We start from the raw sequence: 17,675 nt of genomic DNA, 5'->3' as shown, positions 1-17,675 counted from the left end.
ACGAGTGGAGCAAGGTCTATGGTCCGGTCTACCAGACCAAGATGTTCGGCGTCACCCACGTCTGGATCTCCTCAGAGAAAATTGCTCACGACCTCCTGTCCCGACGAGCAAACATCTACTCTGACCGGCCACAGATTCCCAACTTGCCTGATAACCGGACAAGCGGTGATTACCTGGCTCTTCTTGGGCGGAATGGTAAGCCCCTCTCTCTTACTTTGCTCCTCACCACTTAATGGATAATTCACAAAGGTACCTGTAGAGAGAGGTACTAACAAGTTCAACCAGACACCTGGAAACGCCAACGCAAACTCTGCAACCACCTAATGCACACCTCGGCCCTCGCCTCCCTTCACGACTACCCCACCCTCGAGCGCAACCGCTTCCTGTACTTGCTGTCCCAATCCCCCGAGGACTACATCGAGTACATCGAGCAATTCACCTCGCGCACCATCTCCCGTTTATCATGGGGCAGTGCCCACCCGGCCCAAATCCTGCGGCACACCACTTTTGGTCTGCTCGAAACCATCTCCCCCTCGGGCGCCCTGCCCAACGTCATCTCCTTTTTGCGGCATCTCCCCCTCGCCCTCTCCCCTGGCAGAAAAAGGAGAAGGCCCGCCATGACTTGGAAGACAAACAGTTCCGCTCCAACATTGGTTTTGTCAGAAGGATGATGGACGTCGGCCGCGCCGAGCCTTCTTTCATCCGCACTTTTCTCGAGGAGCAGCAAGGAGGCGGCGTCAGTTCTTCTAAGAAATCCAGCGCAAGTGACACTGACGAGGAAAAAGCCAAGGAGGCGGATGTGGATGAGGCGATGCATGTGGTTGGCTTGATGGCTATTGCTGGTGCTCTGACGATTGGAAGCCCGATTCAGAGTTATATATTGGCCATGTGCCATTATCCGGAGTGGCAGGCCAGGTTGCAGGAGGAGATTGATACCAAGTTGGCGGGGAGGTGTCCGATGTGGGAGGATCGGGAGAAATTGCCGTTGTTGAGGGCGGTGGTTAAGGAGGTTATTAGGTGGAGGCCGCCGGTGCCTACTGGTATGTTATTTTCTGTCTCCGTCTTGTTTTGTTGATACTGAGAAGAGGGAAGATACTGACCGTGATGATAACTACCTTAGGGATTCCGCATGCCATTGAGAAAGATGATGTCTATGATGGGTATTTCATCCCCGCCGGAGCTACCATCCACGCTCTTGAGTGGTAAGTCTTTCCTCCCGACTCCCGTCCTCACCCTTCCAACTTTCAACCCCCCTCCCCCCTCCTTCCTTTCCCTTATCTTCGCCATTACCCTCTCCTCACCATAATACCATACTAACCCCCAACACCAACACAGGGCCATAACCCGCGACGAAAGCACCTACCCCTCCGCAGAAACCTTCAACCCCTCCCGCTTCCTCCTCCCCTCCTACCCATCCACCTACCGCGAACCCCTCACCCTCTACCCCAACCTCTCCGGCTTCTCCCAATTCGGCTTCGGCCGACGCACCTGCCAAGGCGTGCCCATCGTCGAGCAGGATCTCTTCTTAACCATGGGCGGTATGGCGTGGGCCTTCACCATCACCAAAAAGACCGACCCGCTGACTGGAAGCGAATTACCGGTGCACTGGAACGATTACACGCCCCTTTTGATTGCTAAACCCTGTCGCTTTCCCTTTGATGCGCATCCGAGGGACGAGGGGAAACTGAAGAAGATGAGGGAGATGTATGATGAGGCGGTAGAGGGCGAGGAGATGGAGCGGAGCGAGAGTAGGGAGGAGAGGGAAAGGACGGAGGGGTGGATGGTGGAGGGGAAAGTGAGGCAGAAGGAGGAGGAGATTCCTTGGCAGTCGGCTGTGGAGGGGGTTGGGGCTGGTGGTCCTGGGGTTTTTGGACGGTCTGGAGTGACTGGAGTGGCTGGAGTTTCTGTCGCTCCGGTCGTTAATGTCGACGTTAGAGGTACTGTTGTCTCCGTTGGCAATGGCGAGGGGGGCGGTGGGGGGCAAGCTGGAACTCAAGGTCAAGATCAAGGTCAAGGTCCTCAACCCCAAGGCCCTCGACAGGAAGAAAAAAGCGTGGTGGGTAACGGAGAGGCAGGCGAGGATGAGAATCATGAGACCAAGAGTACATCTACCTCCAGTCGTACCTCTAGTCGTTTGGGCTCAAGGGGTCATGAGAGTGGAAGTGGAAGTGTCACCGGAACACCAAGTGCAAGTTGGGGATCCGAACCTTCCCTAAGTTTCAGGGGAAGCAGTGCCGAGAGCTCAGATTGTGAGGAGCGGCTGGAGGCTTTAGGCATTCACAGGCAAACAGAGGAGGAAGTTGAAGAAGGGGTAAAAAGGAGGAGAGTGCGCATCAAGGCGGTGTCGAATGCGAGTTCGACGATTGAGGCTTTGATGGTGCCGACGACACCATCTGAAAAGGGAGTGGTGCAATTGGGTGTGGGTGTGGGAGTTGGTGTGGACGGTGTGGTGGATGAGATTGTACCGGGGGCTTGGAGGTGGTGAAGAAAAATTTGGATATAGCTCGTTTTTTTCCTTTTTTTGGCTTTGGATATGATCTGGGAGTTTGTTCTTGTTAAATAACTTCTGTCGTTAACTCATTACCTATGATGGATGATGGGAGATGTGACTTCTTTCTTCGTGATGATATTTGGAACATGGATGAGAACCTTGATGGGCAGCTGATTGAGATATGTCGTAAACATGAATGCCGCAAACTTTGCCGAGAGGTTGATAGATTGTTAACGCTTATCGTGTGAGCCATGTCGGATACGCAATTGCACTTGTCCCCTTCCCATTTTCCTTTAAATTTCTCTCTCCATTCGCATTTGCAGATCGTTGCGTCACCCATATTTCAATGAGGATTGTATTCACAGATGGTGAACGTGGGAACAAACTTGATCTTCCGTTATTCTTGGACGGAGGTTGCAGAGATACGACCTTAACAGATTCCCCTGTTCTTTTGCCCTTAAGAAGATAGGCTAATATCAAATTTAGCGCCTCTTCCCTCCGGTTGCAGATGTTACCCTGTTAACGCTCTGTGGCGATCACAACTAAATAAAGTGTTAGTACAACACCAATTAAGCCAGCATGATATTACCAGGATCCTGCAAAATTATTAACCAATCACCGCATGCCCCGTCACGAACCCCTCCTCGTTTTTTCGCGAACTCGTCTTGTTTCTTCTCTCAACGTCATCCCTTCTTCTCGTTGGCCATTGGTCGCCGGTGACCAAAAGAAAACTTCCAACCTTCGATGCACAAACCGCAGCTGAAGAAAGGCGATTGGATACCAAAGTCTTGGGCATCATGCCATGACTCTGCACAGCCAGCTGCTTGGTAACCGCCGCGCAGTGTCACTGTCCTCTCGTTTTGGGCATCGTCTCGAATACGGATGCCGAGGTTGTACCCGGGGGCGGCAATGGAAACACCAACACCAACAAAATCTGGTGATCATCCATGCGGTAACCGGACGAAACGTTGTCAGCAGGTTTGCTTCTTGTGCCCCTGGACTTCCTTTCCTTTGTGATGACTCATTGGGCACAAAACACTCGTCTCCCAACATCATCCTGTTTTTTTCCTGCCCTGCCATGCCCTTCCTGTGCTTTGACGTAGCAAATGCGAGAGGCAGCCACTCTTCTTTCTGTTCGGGCTTCACCACTTGGCCGACTCTCTTTGGGGGGAGGCTGGACGTTTGTCAACCGTGATATGCACTTCTCATTTTGGCTTTAGATATTATTTGTTTCGTCTTTCCAACTTCACGTCCCGGCAGAACTTGGCGTGATATTCTGCCAAATATCTGGACCTGGTTATCAACTCTGGTACTGTACCACCGCCGAGCCTCATCATGTATGTCACATCCACCCTTCCATGACCCCATCTGACGAGTCGACGACTCACATCCCGCAAACTCGGATCTAACAAAGCGTTACAAGGTCTTCCTCGGTCATCCACACATCGAGCCAAGGCGCCCAAGGTGGCTGCCCTGACAAGATCTGTTTCGTCGATCAAAACGATTCCGTCATGCCACCCGGTGAGCCGGTCAGGCTTCCCGTCCAATGTGGCTTCTCCAAGTGGAAAAAAGCCTACCTACCCTTTCCCAGTCGTTGACTCGTTCAAAGCCAACCAAAGGCGCTTTCCGCCAGTCATTTTTGCCTTTGCCCTGACAGGCCTGACCTTTATGTGGCTACTATTAGGTACTAACGTCAATGCACTGCGCCTTGTTTGATCGTCTCCTTCCACTCGGATTTTTTTGCAGTATGACGGATCGATGGCTTCAGCTTCGCTTTTAGCTTGGGATGATACCTCCCATGTCCTTGTACGCCCCACCTCCATCCTCACTGTTTATCACGCATACCTATCGACCAACTCGGCACTCGTATCCCGTATTGTTTGCTCCAGTCTTGAAACACTTAAGCCTCCTCTGCTCTAATCCTCTCCACGTATTCTTTCTTTCCTTCCTTCCTTTCTTCTCCATACTTGACCCTGTATTCGGTCAACTTATCCCGGACGCAACTCATCATCCAGGAACAAAGGCCACAATGGGACAAGGTCACAGCGCACTCCAAACGTGCATCGATGGCATTGCCAACGGCCGCTCCCACTTCGCAGCATATCCCAGCACACCTCTTTACCAACTATCATGGGTCAAACCGTACAATCTCGATATCAAAGTGGTCCCCGAGGCCGTTGTGAGGCCCAAGGATAGCAACGATGTGGCCGAGGTAGTGAAGTGTGCTACCAAGAACGGGTACAAGGTGCAGGCTAAGTCGGGAGGGCATTCGTTCGGGTGAGTTCGCTTGTGTTCTTCTATGTAGTGGATAGTTGCTAACGAGGGACGCAGGAATTATGGTAGGTCACTCGCTGGGATACAACACTACGGGCGAGAATTCCTGGACGCTAACTGAGATGAACGTAGGCCTTGGAGGAGGTCAGGATGGAGTTATTACCATCGACCTTCAAAACTTCCAGCAGTTCTCCATGGACAACAAGACATGGCAAGCCACCATAGGTGCCGGCAGCCGTCTTGGACATGTCACGGATAGGTTACATGATGCGGGCGGCCGAGCGATGGCTTATGGCGTATGTCCGGATGTTGGCATTGGTGGGCATGCTACTATTGTAGGTCCTCGGCACTGGAGATCCATGATAGACCAGGTTGCTGACATCTTCCTAGGGTGGTCTTGGCCCAATGTCGCGCATGTGGGGAAGCGCCTTGGATCACATAGTGGAGGTGGAAGTGGTAACTGCTGATGGCAAGATCCAGAGGGCCAGCGAGACTCAAAACTCTGACCTGTTCTGGGTATGCCTGCCCCCTCCTTCTTCCGCGACTACTCACTAACAAAGGACAGGGCCTTCGAGGCGCCGCCTCCAGTCTCGGCGTCATCACCGAGTTCGTCGTCCGCACCCACCCCGAGCCCGCCAACGTAGTCCAGTACAGCTACACCTTCATCTTCGGCAAATCCGCCGATGTTGCCTCGACCTACTCAGCCTGGCAAGACCTAATCTCCGATCCCAAACTCGACCGTCGCTTCGGCTCCGAATTCATCCTCAACCCCACCGGCGCCATCATCACCGGCACCTTCTACGGCACCGAAGCCGAGTACCGCGCCAGCGGTATCCCCGACCGCCTCCCCGGCAAGAAGGACTCGGTAGGAAACAACGACTGGCTCACGGCCCTCGCTCGCGACGGCGAAAACGAAGCGCTCTACCTATCCGGCCTCGCCACCCCGTTCTACGCCAAGTCCCTCGCCTTCCGCCGCGAAGAGCTGATCAACACCACCGGCATCGCCGACATCTTCAAATGGACCGACACCCAAGACAAGGGCACCCCGCTCTGGTTCATCATCTTCGACGCCACCGGCGGCGCCATCGCTGACGTGCCCATGAACGCCACCGCTTATTCGCACAGAGACAAGGTCATGTTCTACCAGAGCTACGGCATCGGTTTACCGCTCAGCGAGAAGACGAAGGCCTTCTTGGAGAATTTCCATAACCAGATTACCAAGTCGACGCGCGCGTTCGGGACGTATGCGGGGTATGTCGATCCGGAGCTAAAGGATGCGCAGGAGCAGTATTGGGGGAGTAATTATGAGGAGTTGAGGAGGGTTAAGAAGCGGTGGGATCCGAAGGAGGTTTTTTGGAATCCGCAGAGTGTTAAGCCTGCTGAGAAGTGAGGGAGTTAGTGATGGGTCGTTGAGGATTGGGGGGGGGGGGGGGGGGGGGGGGGGGGGGCCTCGAAAGGGGGAGTTTTGAAGAGGGGAGAGGGAGAGGAGAGGAGGGGGGAATCTAGACATGAAGGGGGATGGTGACTACGAGCGATGATTGATGACAATATACCCGATTATGTTTTGTTTTCTCAAGGAGGCGAAGTCTTCGGAGAAGCATCTGTGACATCCGCCCCCCTACGCTAACAAGGAAATGGTTAATGAAGCCCTGCCGGTAGAATCGTGCTCGAGAGAGGCTTCAGAGTGTAAAAGCATAGGTATGAAAAAGTGTTGGGAGGGAGGGAAGCAGCGTCATTCATTTCAGAGCTTCTAGACTACGATGTGAGTGCCTTTCTTCCTTCCTTTCATGCCCGCTTGCCTTGCCTTGTCTTGTCTTCCCATGTCACCCTTGTACCAGTACCTCCATGTATGTCGATGAGGCTCAATACCACGAGCGAGTCAGAGTGTCCACGATGTCCAATACAGCTGGATGGAGACTGCGAAGCTGTTAGTGTTGCCTAGCCAAGGACAATATGACAAAGGAATACATACAACGACGAGAACACGACATGGACAAGCAGCAAGGCCTTGCCACACCGACGCCGGCTCTCTCCAACCATCCATGAACCCATCCAGCTTGCTTCTCTAGGCATTATGTCCACAAGGCAACGCCGCAAGTGCGTTGCGGGGGTACTGGACACTGCGCAGGCCAGGCCTACTCGATTTCCCAGATATCCATGTCAATGGTCGTGTCAAAGGTCACGTCCACCATCGTGGCTGTAGACCTGTCAATCTCCTCGGCAGTGATCGTCGTGGTCGTGACGCTGGTTCTGGTGGTGATCGTCGTGATGGTGGTGGTGATCGTGGTCCTGGTCGTGGCCGTGCTCTGGATGGTCTCGGTCGCGGTCGCGGTCGTGGTTGTGGTCGTTCGATGAGGTGGTGATGTGATCACGATCGTGATCGAAGGAGGGGGAGGGGGAGGGGGAGGGGGTTGAGAAGTGGAAGGTTGGGCGGGCATGATTTGATTCTGAGGTGAGTTTCTTGTCTGGGAATTCGTTGAGCAAGTGTTAATATGAGGTCTAGAGGTATGAAGTCTGCGGTGAGGGGGGTGAGGGGTGAGGAAGGTCAACTGAAGCAGAGGGGAGGGGGGCAGTGGCGGGTTATGGTTCTTAAGGTAGGTAAGGATCAGGAAAACTCACCTCACAGATAGATGCCGGGCAGGTTTGAAGTTTGAAATGGGCTGCTTGTGATGGCAGTCTCAGTGATAGCCTGTATGTGGTTGAGGCGTCACCTTGCTGATATTGGCGACGTCGCGAGGGAAGTTTTCGGTGAAGTTGTCGGTGAAAATGACGCTGAGGGGCTGGCGAGGGGAGTTTCTGGGTGTTCTTTGGATTCGTTCTCGATGGGGTTGACAAAGAAGAGGGGAGTTGTTAGGCCAAGGACGTGTGGTTCTGGATAGTCTGGTGGAAAAGTATCGTCCTCTCTGTCGTCTTGGGTGCTATGTGAGGTTGTGGTCAATCACTTATCTGCCTAGCGGCTCATACCTCAATCTTGCAGAGTCAATGTGATCGCTGTGTAAGATTTCAGATAACGGCTCCCAGCAGTCTCGGCTGACACTGGACCCTGTCAGTTCGGCTGGGCTGTCACCACGGCTACGCATCACCGAGTATCATTGCGAAACGGGTAGAGAGCATGGAAGCAGAAGATAGAAGAGGAATCAGGGTTTATTGGCAACTCTCCGCTAGCTCTAGACTTGGACGAGGACGATGAATGATGATGACTTCGGTACTCTACGGGCTAGGTTATCACACAACTATCACCATTGTGCTCGTCGGGTCCCGTCACCACCAAGGACACAGACCAGCGTTACCACATCTTGCTGCCTGGGGCATTGCTTCGTCTGTTCCTGCCTTCTCTCTCAGTCGACTTTGATCCCCCACGTGCCTCTCGAGAGGGGGCAGTGAACGCACTTCACTGGTCCAGACGAGTACGTACTGTTTGCTTCGGCCTCGTTCCTTCCACTTCCCTCCAATATGGCTGGCAAAGGGACGACACACACGGCAGGAGCCTCAGTCTGCAGGCACTGACAGGTGCCAACAAGCTGTGTCATCTGGACTTGGGCGGTCCGCCAGACTTGAAGAGCCTCTTTTTCTAACCGCGTGACAGGCTGACAGCTGTTGCTGCAATTTCAAGTGGACTTTGGAGGTCTACCAGACGTAAACAAGCTGTTGCTGTCAAACTCGACAGCTGTTGCTGAAAATCCATGTGGACCCCTTCCTCTTCCCGTCCCGTCCTCTCCTTCCCCCTCCTCGGCTATAAAAGGCGGTCCTCCCCTCCTCCTTTCCCATAAAAATTCTTCTCCTCTTCTCTTCCTTCCTTCCACATCGATCGCCTTCGGGCGCATCAGTTCCATTCCCAACAACTTCAAGCAAGTTGGTTCCAACACACAACAGTTCAACAACAACATAGCTCCCTCGACCTACTTTACAACTAGGCTCCTCCAAGACCCAGGTAAGTTGTTCCTCGCTTTGCCCTTGGTGCTTGATATCTGAGTTGATGCTGACATTTCTGGCGCGGGAGTAGAACCCATCAATACAAGTTCTGGTCTTGGGGGAGCCTAGGGTTGCTCAGGGTAGCAACAGCCTCCTGCCCCTTCATGGCCGTTGCTACCCTGAGCAACCAGAATCAGTGCCGCTGTGTCCACCTACACCAGCTTCAGCACCAGCTCGAACACCAGCTTCAACACCAGTTTCAAAGCCGACGGCCAGGGCGGCTACCAGCAGCAGTCCTACGGCCAGCGCAGCTACGGACTGCGTCGGGCAAGTCACTCACTCTGAAGCGCATGGTCTGATGACAGGCCTGATACTGGTATGGATGGCTGCTAACTCGACTCATCAACCAACAGGTTCTTCTGCTGATGAGGCAAGAACAGAAGGCGGAGAAGCTCCGCAAACAGCTGGAGAAAGTCGAATCCAGCATCAGGACTCGACCTTTTCAAGCTGTTTGCGGAGCTTCTACTTCGAAACAATCGTTCCTCTCAACGTTCCAAATCACATAGTTTCAAATCCCAACGTTCAACAACACATTTTCCCAAGGACACGATGTCATTGCGATCGCACAGACTGGTGAGTGAAATTCTTATGAGCCTCTCCCGATGATCATGTCTGACACTGACGAACTCAGAGTTCCAGTTTACAGCTCTGCCTCACCCCACGGGGCGGCTGATGTCAACGGTAGACCGATTCATCCAATGCAGCCTTTGCCTATCACCTCCTGGGATCAGGCCCAGCCCGCCTACCCACACGTTGGCTACGCTCCGGACGTCACATGGTTCCCTTGGTGCACACAATTACATAGTTCCCCCCCAATGTTCCAAACTACATAGTTCACAATGCCAAACCAGACCTTGACCTTCATTCTCCATCTTCTCCAAAACCGCCAGTGATATCGAACGGTAGCAGAACTTTCGAGCCTCGTTGATGATTGGGACAACCAGTCCACGGTTGGGGCAGACGATAATGACCAGAGGCTTAGCATTGTAAGCTTGGTCGATGCCGGGCTGGTGGTGGAGGGGTTGGAATGAGAGACTGCCAACTTCAGCCTTTGGGAGACGTCGTCGTTGATGCTTCTGGGAGTGCCGGAGTGGTATGGAAGAATGTGGTGGATGGCAATAAATGCGGGCGATGAACCCATAGGTCAACAGGCGGCGGAGGTGCATATCAAGTCTGAGGTGGCACGGGCTGGGGTGAGATTTCTATGATAATCAACAAAAGAACTTGCAAAATGCCTTCGTACCTATGCTTTCGTGATACCTCCTCGCCTACAAGAAGACGTCGATGTTTTGAGTAGTTCCCATATCACGATTCGACAAGACTAGGTAGGCAGGTAAGGTAGTTTCGACTAAGAAATGGCCTTAACGGGCCGTCTTGGTTTTGCTGTGATATGGTGATAGTGCAATAACAGACAGATAACGCACCTGTATGTCGGCATTCCTGCACCTCCATGTCCACCTCCCAATCACTCCTTGACTAAATGATTCAACAAGCAAAACAAAAGCAAACAAAAGCAGGGTCTCGGAAGCATAGGAATAGATAGGGCTGAGCTTCGAGAGCTCAATTCGGAAGATGTCCGTCCGAACCCCCTGCCTCCACTGACAGTCACTGCCCCCTTTTTCTGCACATGGTCCCTGAGGGTTGCAATCACAGCCGACGCGGGCGGCACGGGCTGATGGGCTGATGGGCTGACCGGTCAAGTCCGGATTCGGTGATGATTGGTTGAAATACTTACTCGTAACCGTTCGTTGATCAATCCTGTGAACACTGGTGTTCTTCGTTATGGGATACAAGTGTTCAGTTATTGTCGAGTTCTACTGCATCGTGTAGCAGAAAATCCCACATCTGTTCGACGGAATCGAGGGGAACGAAATGCATCACAACGGCGAACGAAGCCCGGAATTTCCCACATCGGGGTCAATCACCTCGGTGCTCGAGCGGCACTGCATCCATGTCGTTCCCTTTCGGTTAGGGGATGGACAGGAGGGAACGAGCATCATCTTACATGTAAGCCCTCGGAAAGCCACCTACCACCCCACGACAAGGCCCTGGATCTCACACCGGACTGTCATCCAATCAGCAGCTCTGCTACAACCCTTGACCTCCCGAGTTGGCTCAGCCTTTCGAGTGGTAGGGGTAAGCATACAATATGGCGGCGGCAGCTGATGAGGGATGCGGGATTGGCGTCACGGATCACCCGCCATGGCACCCACGGAATCCCCGAAGGGAGTAACTAGAGTCGAGCTGAGGATTTGAGGAGGGAGGAAGAGTGAGCGGCTGCGTGGAAGGGGTGGGGGATGGTACTGCATGAGGCAATGGGTATAAGATTGTGGGGGTCCTTGGGTTGAGGTCGAAGTGGGAGTTCTGTTTTCGTCAATCAGTTCCTCGCTTGAAGAAGTTAGTAAGACGACCAGCATCAACAACACCTCAAGAACCTCACCATCACAACAACCACCATCCAACATTCTCATAGGTGTAGACCACCACACCTCATCAAAATGCCCAACACCCTCTCCAAACCAAACGGCACCACCTCTTCCACCGCCTCTACCTCCAAAGCAGACGACGATAAGAAGCCAGTCGAACTCGTCCCCTCCTTCACCCCCACCCTCCTCGAACGCCTCGGCATCTCCTCCTTCCACCTCCTCAACAAGCTAATCCCGTGGTACAAACTCCCCGGCTTCATCGGTGCCTTTAACCTGGCCTTTCTCCGCATCGAGCTACGACAATACAACCTGCACGACGCCTACAGTACTCCCACCGCTCAGGGTAATTCCGTCACCGATCCTCTGCCGGACCAGCGCTACCTGGGCGCTAGACACTCCGATGGCAAGTTCAATGATTTGAGCCAGCCCAGGATGGGATGTACGGGGATGAAGTTCGGAAGGAATTTCCCGAGGGAAGCTTGCGGCAAGCCGAGCGAGGAGGAGTTGTGGACGCCAAATCCGAGGGAGATCAGCAACAGGTTCATGGCGAGGAAGGAGGGCAAGTTCATCCCGGCGACGACACTGAATTTGTTGGCGGCGGCGTGGATCCAGTTTCAGACGCATGATTGGTTTTTTCATGAGCAGGTGTGTATTCCCGTGAGACTTTCCTTTCTGGGCTGGGGACTTTGCCGATCATGCATTTGTTGTGATCTTGTGCAACATCGGGTGTTCCCAGTACTCGTGTGGCTTCGGCTTCTCCCTTCTTAGTTCCGATCATTGGCTGACTCTTTCTGGTCATATCTTAGGACCCCCACGAGAAGCTCGACGTCCCGCTCTCCAAGGACGACAAGTGGCTCGATGAACACATGCAGTTATACGCCACCAAGCCAGATGAGACTCTCGACCCATCCGACATCAAGTGTCCCGGGTACAAGAACCTCAACACCCACTGGTGGGACGGATCACAGATCTACGGCTCCTCCGAGTCCGTAACACAGAAGCTCCGCAACCGCGATCCAGATGGCAAGTTACCCCTCGACAGTCGCGGGCGTGAGCAATTCCTCCCTCGGGACCAAGATGGAAACGTCTTGACGGGCTTCAGCGACAACTGGTGGGTGGGAATGGAGATCCTGCACACGCTGTTTGCGCTGGAGCACAATGCCGTTTGCGATGCGTTGCGCAAGGAGTATCCGGATTGGAGCGGGGACCAGATCTTTGATAAGGCGAGGCTGGTGAATTGTGCATTGATGGCCAAGATCCATACGGTGGAGTGGACGCCGGCGATTCTGGCGCATCCGGCGCTGCAGATTGGAATGGCTGCCAACTGGTGGGGGATTGTCGGAGAGAAGTTGACCAAGATCGCGGGAAGACTGTCGAAGACGAGCGAGATTATCAGTGGAATTCCCGGCAGCGGAGCGGAGCAGGATGGGGCGCCGTACTCACTGACGGAGGAGTTCGTGTCGGTTTATCGGATGCATTCGTTGATGCCTGGTTTGTTTCTCCCCTCCCATTATTTTACCACTCCCTCTTTACTGACCCGGTTGCCTACCAGAAACAATCGCCTTCTTCTCCGCCAACGACGGCCACCACGCCACCACCATCCCCGTCGTCGACACCACCTTCACCAAATCCCAAACCCCCTTCGACGACGGCCTCTCCTTCGCCGACGTCTTCTACTCCTTCGGCATCAACTACCCCGGCGCCATCACCAACAACAACTACCCCGATTTCTTACGCAACCTGCGCACCCCCGACGGCCAAGTCCGCGACCTTGGAACAGTTGACATCCTCCGCGACCGCGAGCGTGGCGTCCCCCGCTACTGCGAGTTCCGTAGGATGCTCCGCCTATCAGTGCCCAAGACCTTCGAAGAACTTACCGGCGGCAACAAAGTCCTAGCAGCAGAACTGGCGGAAGCCTACAACGACATCTCCCTCGTCGACGCTTTGGTCGGGTCTCATTCGGAGCCTGTGATCCCAGGGTTTGGATTCAGCGAGACGGCATTTAGGATCTTCATTCTGATGGCGTCAAGGAGGCTGAAGAGCGATCGGTTCATTGCCGGCGAATGGAATGAGAAGATGTATACCAAGGTTGGGTTCAAGTGGGTGCAGGATAGCGGGATGAAGGATGTGTTGGGGAGACATTTCCCGGAGTTGAGGGACACGTTGAAGGGGAGCAAGAATGTGTTTGCGCCGTGGGAGTTGAAGGCGGGGAGTAAGGAGTATAAGGGGGTGGAGATTAATGCGTAGGTGGGAGAGGAAGGGGAAGTGGTGATGGAGAGAGAGGGTTCAGGAACATGGGCCGCTGCTAGCCGGCTGGCAGTGAGATGCACGGTAAATGAGAAGGAGGCGAGGGTTTATGAAAAATAATGGAAGGTGCAATGAGTTCATGTTCTTTGTGGGGCGAATGGTGGGAAGGGAAAGAGCGTATGGCGGCGACAAACTGTCGAAACTAGAAGCCGCTCGTGCGAGGAGAATCTTTTCCCATCAACTTTCTTCTGTCTCGTTCCATGTTAACCTTGGCACGTGTTCACCATTTGCATCATTTCCTTGGAACATCACTGTATCTACTTGTATCAATTATCTCTCTCTTGATTTCCTCCAAGTTCCCTGAACCGACTTTCTCCCTTCGCCAACTGCCATCAATCCATCTACCATCTCCTCCTTCCAGTCTACTACCCGAAAGTGTACCCCCCAGTTGCCGTAGCAGCCGATGCAAGAGGCCCTCACCAAGGTCAACCCCGTTAGCCGAGATACGGCGGTGGAAGAGGGAAACTCGGAGGTCCGGCCCCAATTGCTTCAATCTAGCATGGAGCGGTCCCAAACTTCTCGTCGGACCCGGACCGGCGTGACGGACATCCTCCGCAGCGACATTGGCACTTTCATCGTGGGAGTCGTCCTCGGCGTCATCGTCCGCCTCCTATTTGGGCTTCTCCACGGCATCATGCCCTCTCGTGCTCGGCCATCGGCGGCTGATAGGCAAACTGTTCCCCTGGATGTGATGAGCCTTTTGAGCAACAGCTTGCTGAACCAAGCGAAGGCGACAAAGGCAGAGGTATGTAGCCACCTGGGCAAAAGATCTCTGTGGTAGCAAGTCGCTGATCAACCTATGGAGAGGAAATTTGTAGAGCTAAGGACGCAGTCTTCCACCATACAGCGTGGACCCGTGTCGAATGAATCCACCGTTACCAGGAAACACCACAGCGTGCGATGGCTTCAATGCCGCCAATTCCTCATATGAGCCGGCGCACATATCCCTCCGACCCGCCAGGCAATTCGTCACTACCTCTACGAAACATCGGAGGTTGGAAGGTAGAAACCTGGAAGTCCACCCCTAGTTGCTCCAATTGGGCCTGTAGGGTTTGTAGAGTTCCACGGGGGCAATAGCCATCGTACGTAGCGTTATCCGTCGCATCTTCCTCGTCATCCTCGCGATCACTGGGATACCCGACATATTCGAGATACGCGTGGTATGGTTCGCTGGGATCCATATAGTTATCCCCTGAAGCTAGCCATGTCCGGAGCCTCTTCAAGTTGATCGACCGTCTAGTTATCCAGAATTCGGATTGGTCCCGGGAATTGCCCTTCTGGTGGACCAATATACCAAATTTCCGGAGATCACGGTGTGTGGCGCGAAAGTTAAACCAGTATCCTTTCTGCTCCAGCTCCCATGTCCATGACCCAAGACCCTGGAAAAAACACTTGACGGACATGTCGATGTTTGGTCGCTCAATCCAGGTATCTACCCCGTGGTTAAAGACCGCTATCTGGAAATCTTCGACGGACTGAGGAAGGAGTTCGGATATCATGTCTCCAAATCTCTTGGTCTCCTCTTCCAGGTGGCCGATAAGGAGAGTATAAGAGATTCGTAGAAATTTGAGTCGATTGAATGTCGACAAAATACGTCTAAACTGCGCGGCTTCGCGGGCCCGAGCCGGGTTGGGCTTGTCGAGGCCAATCCATCTAACATGGAACAACTGTGGGTAGAGGTGACCGATATCCAGGTGGACCAAAATTGACCGGAAGTCAGCCAAGCGATGCCTATAGTATTGCAAGTACTAGCCAGGTGAGCGCAGAGAAAAACAGAAACAGCCACAAGGATAAAGGCTCTGACTTACCAGTCCTTCATGCTGAGGAACCCAAGCGCTTGAAAGCCAGTCAGGCGCGGAGAGGAATAGACGGTGAACGCCTCCTTGGAATCGTTTTTGGACCTTGTCGTCAAGACGGAAACCGCTTCCAGCTTCTGAAAAATCTTTCCCTGTGAAGTAGGGAGATCCCGGATATTACGAATGACGCGTTCGAACCCGTCTACATCGAACGACCACATCCACGCCGATTTCCAGCCAGATGCTGGGGGAGGATCCTGAATCGACAGGCTTCGAAGGCCAGTCGATAGGCAGACCAACGCGGCAAGCGCCCTCTCAAGCCACGCTGTCGACTTCTTTACCCTACGATTAATGGGCAGGTTGGCGAGCTCAAGACCAGCGGTGTCGATGATGCCCTGGGCTTGCATATCCATTTTCTTGATATCCTTTCCTTTCAAAAAGGTAAAGGCCTGTTGGTAATCAACAGGTCGTGCCCCCCTCCCCATCAGCCGAAGGGCGGTTGCGCACGGCTCTGGCTCATTTCCACCAAACCAGGGTACCATCGTGATATGCTTGACCCGGTCGCGGATCTCGGGGCGCTCAAGCAAGGTTCGTAACAAGAGTGCTAACTTTTCACGCTTGATGCCGTGGTCGTCGCAGAGCACGATGTACTGGTATAGCTCGTCGGCGACAAGGTCGTGAAAAAAACGGCATGTCTGCGAGAGGTTGAGCATGGCGTTGTAGTCCCTCCTCAAGCGCTGGTGGTTGAACTGGGTGGTTGGATCGTAGCGGAGCTGGTCGTTTACCTCGTCGGAGTGGTAGCAGTCCCATGTGCGGTAATCTGAGGTTGCCGTTATGGTAACTCCGTGTTGGATGATTAGACGCCATACCTCCTCGGGGAAGTCGGGGGTTTTGGAAGGTGCCATTGTGGAGGTTTTCGGTTGTTGAAAGTTCGGAAGGTGAGGCGAAGTTGATGACGATGGGATAGTAAGAGCGATATATACGAAGCGAAGAGGGGCTGGCACGGACTTTAACGGGCATGAATATTCTCTGCATCCCGGAGGTCCGGTTTACCTTAGTTCCATGGCGCCTTCCAGCAGCACGCGCATTTCACCACCATACCATTCACTGCAGTATGCATGCAGAACTTTCTGCAATTCCCACATCGCCTTCACGCGGAGTTCAAGCCTCAAGGTTCAACCCTCAGATAGTGTAGTCTCGAATCGACAACAAACACCGCCTGCGAGTGCCTGGTTTGGGGACTGGGCTTCGGACGAGACCGAAGCAGATCCCGTCCCGGTTATATAAACTGACATTCTTAACCCAGCTAGTTTTCTTGCTTTTTTCAAGATAATATGGCATGTCACCGGGCTTTATCTCCGAAGAACCTCGTTAAACTGGGAAACAGGGAGATGCATTGCATAATCTGGCTTTTAGATTTGGCGAGTTTTAGACGCCCGGCATTGAGCAGCAGTAGCACTTGAGGAAGCACAGCAATGATGTCCGTACATTTCAAGTTGCCCGCACGTATACCTGCAGCATATATATCTAGCAGCATACATGTCCTGCAATCCCCCCAGGGCACTAGGGCAGTTAGTGAAAGCTGTCCTTTACAACATTGCCCACCTCACGACTCGAACTTGCTTGACTTGCTTTTTGATGCACAGGTAGGCAGAACAGGAAGAACAGGCAGAACAAGGTCGGAGTTAACGGCCAGCATTATCTAGGTGGCTCAAAAAGGAAAGCTTGGTTCTATACCTCCTCCATGTTTGCAAGTTTGGCGAGCACGTGGCGAGTTTCTTGGGTAAGCAAACTTGTTGATGTCTCGTAACGTAATGAACACAACCGCGAAGCAGTAATATGGAACATCTGTTTAACACAGCAGGGACAATTGAATGATGGCGTTCTGTTCCTGTCAAGAGAAACCGATTTTTACCTGGTCGACAGGGAAGATTAGAAGGATAATGGGTTTTGTCCATGGACGGAGAATTGAGGTAGGGTGTGGAACTAGGTGGTTGCCATTGCAGTTTGGCCCGGTTGTGATATCTTGAAGAGCTGTTTTGTTTTTGACGCCGACTCCTCCGAGCTGTGTTTTGAAGGCTGTCCAGTGGACTCCCCTCGAGGGCCGGGCCGGAGGCCGGGGGCCGTGTAGCGGGTGTGCGGGTCTTGGCGCTGGACTTAGATAGTTGAGTTCATGCGGAAGACAACCGGCGAGGTTGACAAAATTCGTTAAATGATAGGAATTACGAAGTATTGGACCAACACAATTACAACATTCCTTCCAAATTGTTAAAGCAGCTGGAAGAGCCTTGTATTCAATCGAAGCAATATGGTTTGCGAGTGTCCATCTCAGTGAAAAGTATTATGCTATTGCGCTATTCGCAAGCATGAGCGAATGAGCGATGCCCCCGCTGCCCCGCATACCGCCCC

General features: G+C 53.2%; 7 protein-coding genes across 7 annotated transcripts; 4 read left to right on the top strand and 3 right to left on the bottom strand.

The window, feature by feature from the left end:
• Positions 1 to 41: 41 nt before the first annotated feature.
• On the top strand, positions 42 to 2,485 carry B0H65DRAFT_512844 (cytochrome P450; the record flags this gene model as incomplete). Its single annotated transcript, XM_062828610.1, has 6 exons — positions 42 to 195; positions 286 to 551; positions 599 to 1,040; positions 1,121 to 1,202; positions 1,336 to 1,856; positions 2,010 to 2,485. 6 exons carry the CDS (start codon positions 42 to 44, stop codon positions 2,483 to 2,485), a joined length of 1,941 nt encoding a protein of 646 aa, XP_062676868.1.
• Positions 2,486 to 4,520: 2,035 nt separating this feature from the next.
• Positions 4,521 to 6,155, top strand: B0H65DRAFT_437064 (uncharacterized protein; the record flags this gene model as incomplete). Its single annotated transcript, XM_062825284.1, has 5 exons — positions 4,521 to 4,768; positions 4,823 to 4,830; positions 4,898 to 5,100; positions 5,156 to 5,281; positions 5,331 to 6,155. The coding sequence occupies 5 exons, from the start codon at positions 4,521 to 4,523 to the stop codon at positions 6,153 to 6,155; spliced, it is 1,410 nt and encodes a 469-aa protein (XP_062676867.1).
• Positions 6,156 to 6,900: 745 nt separating this feature from the next.
• Positions 6,901 to 7,203, bottom strand: B0H65DRAFT_553627 (uncharacterized protein; the record flags this gene model as incomplete). Its single annotated transcript, XM_062829982.1, has 1 exon — positions 6,901 to 7,203. One exon carries the CDS (start codon positions 7,201 to 7,203, stop codon positions 6,901 to 6,903), a length of 303 nt encoding a protein of 100 aa, XP_062676866.1.
• A 2,249-nt stretch (positions 7,204 to 9,452) lies between these two features.
• Positions 9,453 to 10,053, bottom strand: B0H65DRAFT_78169 (uncharacterized protein). The gene has a single exon (XM_062831411.1). It carries the CDS (start codon positions 9,901 to 9,903, stop codon positions 9,535 to 9,537), a length of 369 nt encoding a protein of 122 aa, XP_062676865.1. The 5' UTR covers positions 9,904 to 10,053; the 3' UTR covers positions 9,453 to 9,534.
• Positions 10,054 to 11,078: 1,025 nt separating this feature from the next.
• B0H65DRAFT_534703 (uncharacterized protein) lies at positions 11,079 to 13,812 on the top strand. The gene is made up of 3 exons (XM_062829011.1): positions 11,079 to 11,808; positions 11,970 to 12,654; positions 12,716 to 13,812. The coding sequence occupies exons 1-3, from the start codon at positions 11,236 to 11,238 to the stop codon at positions 13,408 to 13,410; spliced, it is 1,953 nt and encodes a 650-aa protein (XP_062676864.1). The 5' UTR covers positions 11,079 to 11,235; the 3' UTR covers positions 13,411 to 13,812.
• A 61-nt stretch (positions 13,813 to 13,873) lies between these two features.
• B0H65DRAFT_553625 (uncharacterized protein) lies at positions 13,874 to 14,337 on the top strand (the record flags this gene model as incomplete). Its single annotated transcript, XM_062829981.1, has 2 exons — positions 13,874 to 14,215; positions 14,278 to 14,337. 2 exons carry the CDS (start codon positions 13,874 to 13,876, stop codon positions 14,335 to 14,337), a joined length of 402 nt encoding a protein of 133 aa, XP_062676863.1.
• Positions 14,338 to 14,393: 56 nt separating this feature from the next.
• Positions 14,394 to 16,171, bottom strand: B0H65DRAFT_566192 (uncharacterized protein; the record flags this gene model as incomplete). Its single annotated transcript, XM_062830314.1, has 2 exons — positions 14,394 to 15,201; positions 15,279 to 16,171. The coding sequence occupies 2 exons, from the start codon at positions 16,169 to 16,171 to the stop codon at positions 14,394 to 14,396; spliced, it is 1,701 nt and encodes a 566-aa protein (XP_062676862.1).
• Positions 16,172 to 17,675: the final 1,504 nt, after the last annotated feature.

Source organism: Neurospora tetraspora (genome assembly GCF_033439725.1).
Source record: "Neurospora tetraspora strain CBS 560.94 chromosome Unknown B0H65scaffold_10, whole genome shotgun sequence".
Lineage (NCBI taxonomy): Eukaryota > Fungi > Ascomycota > Sordariomycetes > Sordariales > Sordariaceae > Neurospora > Neurospora tetraspora.
Note: the sequence above shows the minus strand (reverse complement) of the source record. Positions and strands in the feature narration are given on the sequence as shown.

Coding starts and splice junctions, on each gene's coding strand:
- B0H65DRAFT_78169 (XM_062831411.1), bottom strand. CDS start 9,903: ATGCACCTCCGCCGCCTGTTGACCTATGGGTTCATCGCCCGCATTTAT.
- B0H65DRAFT_534703 (XM_062829011.1), top strand. CDS start 11,236: ATGCCCAACACCCTCTCCAAACCAAACGGCACCACCTCTTCCACCGCC. Junction 11,809..11,969: donor ATTGGTTTTTTCATGAGCAG/GTGTGTATTCCC, acceptor GTCATATCTTAG/GACCCCCACGAGAAGCTCGA. Junction 12,655..12,715: donor GATGCATTCGTTGATGCCTG/GTTTGTTTCTCC, acceptor GTTGCCTACCAG/AAACAATCGCCTTCTTCTCC.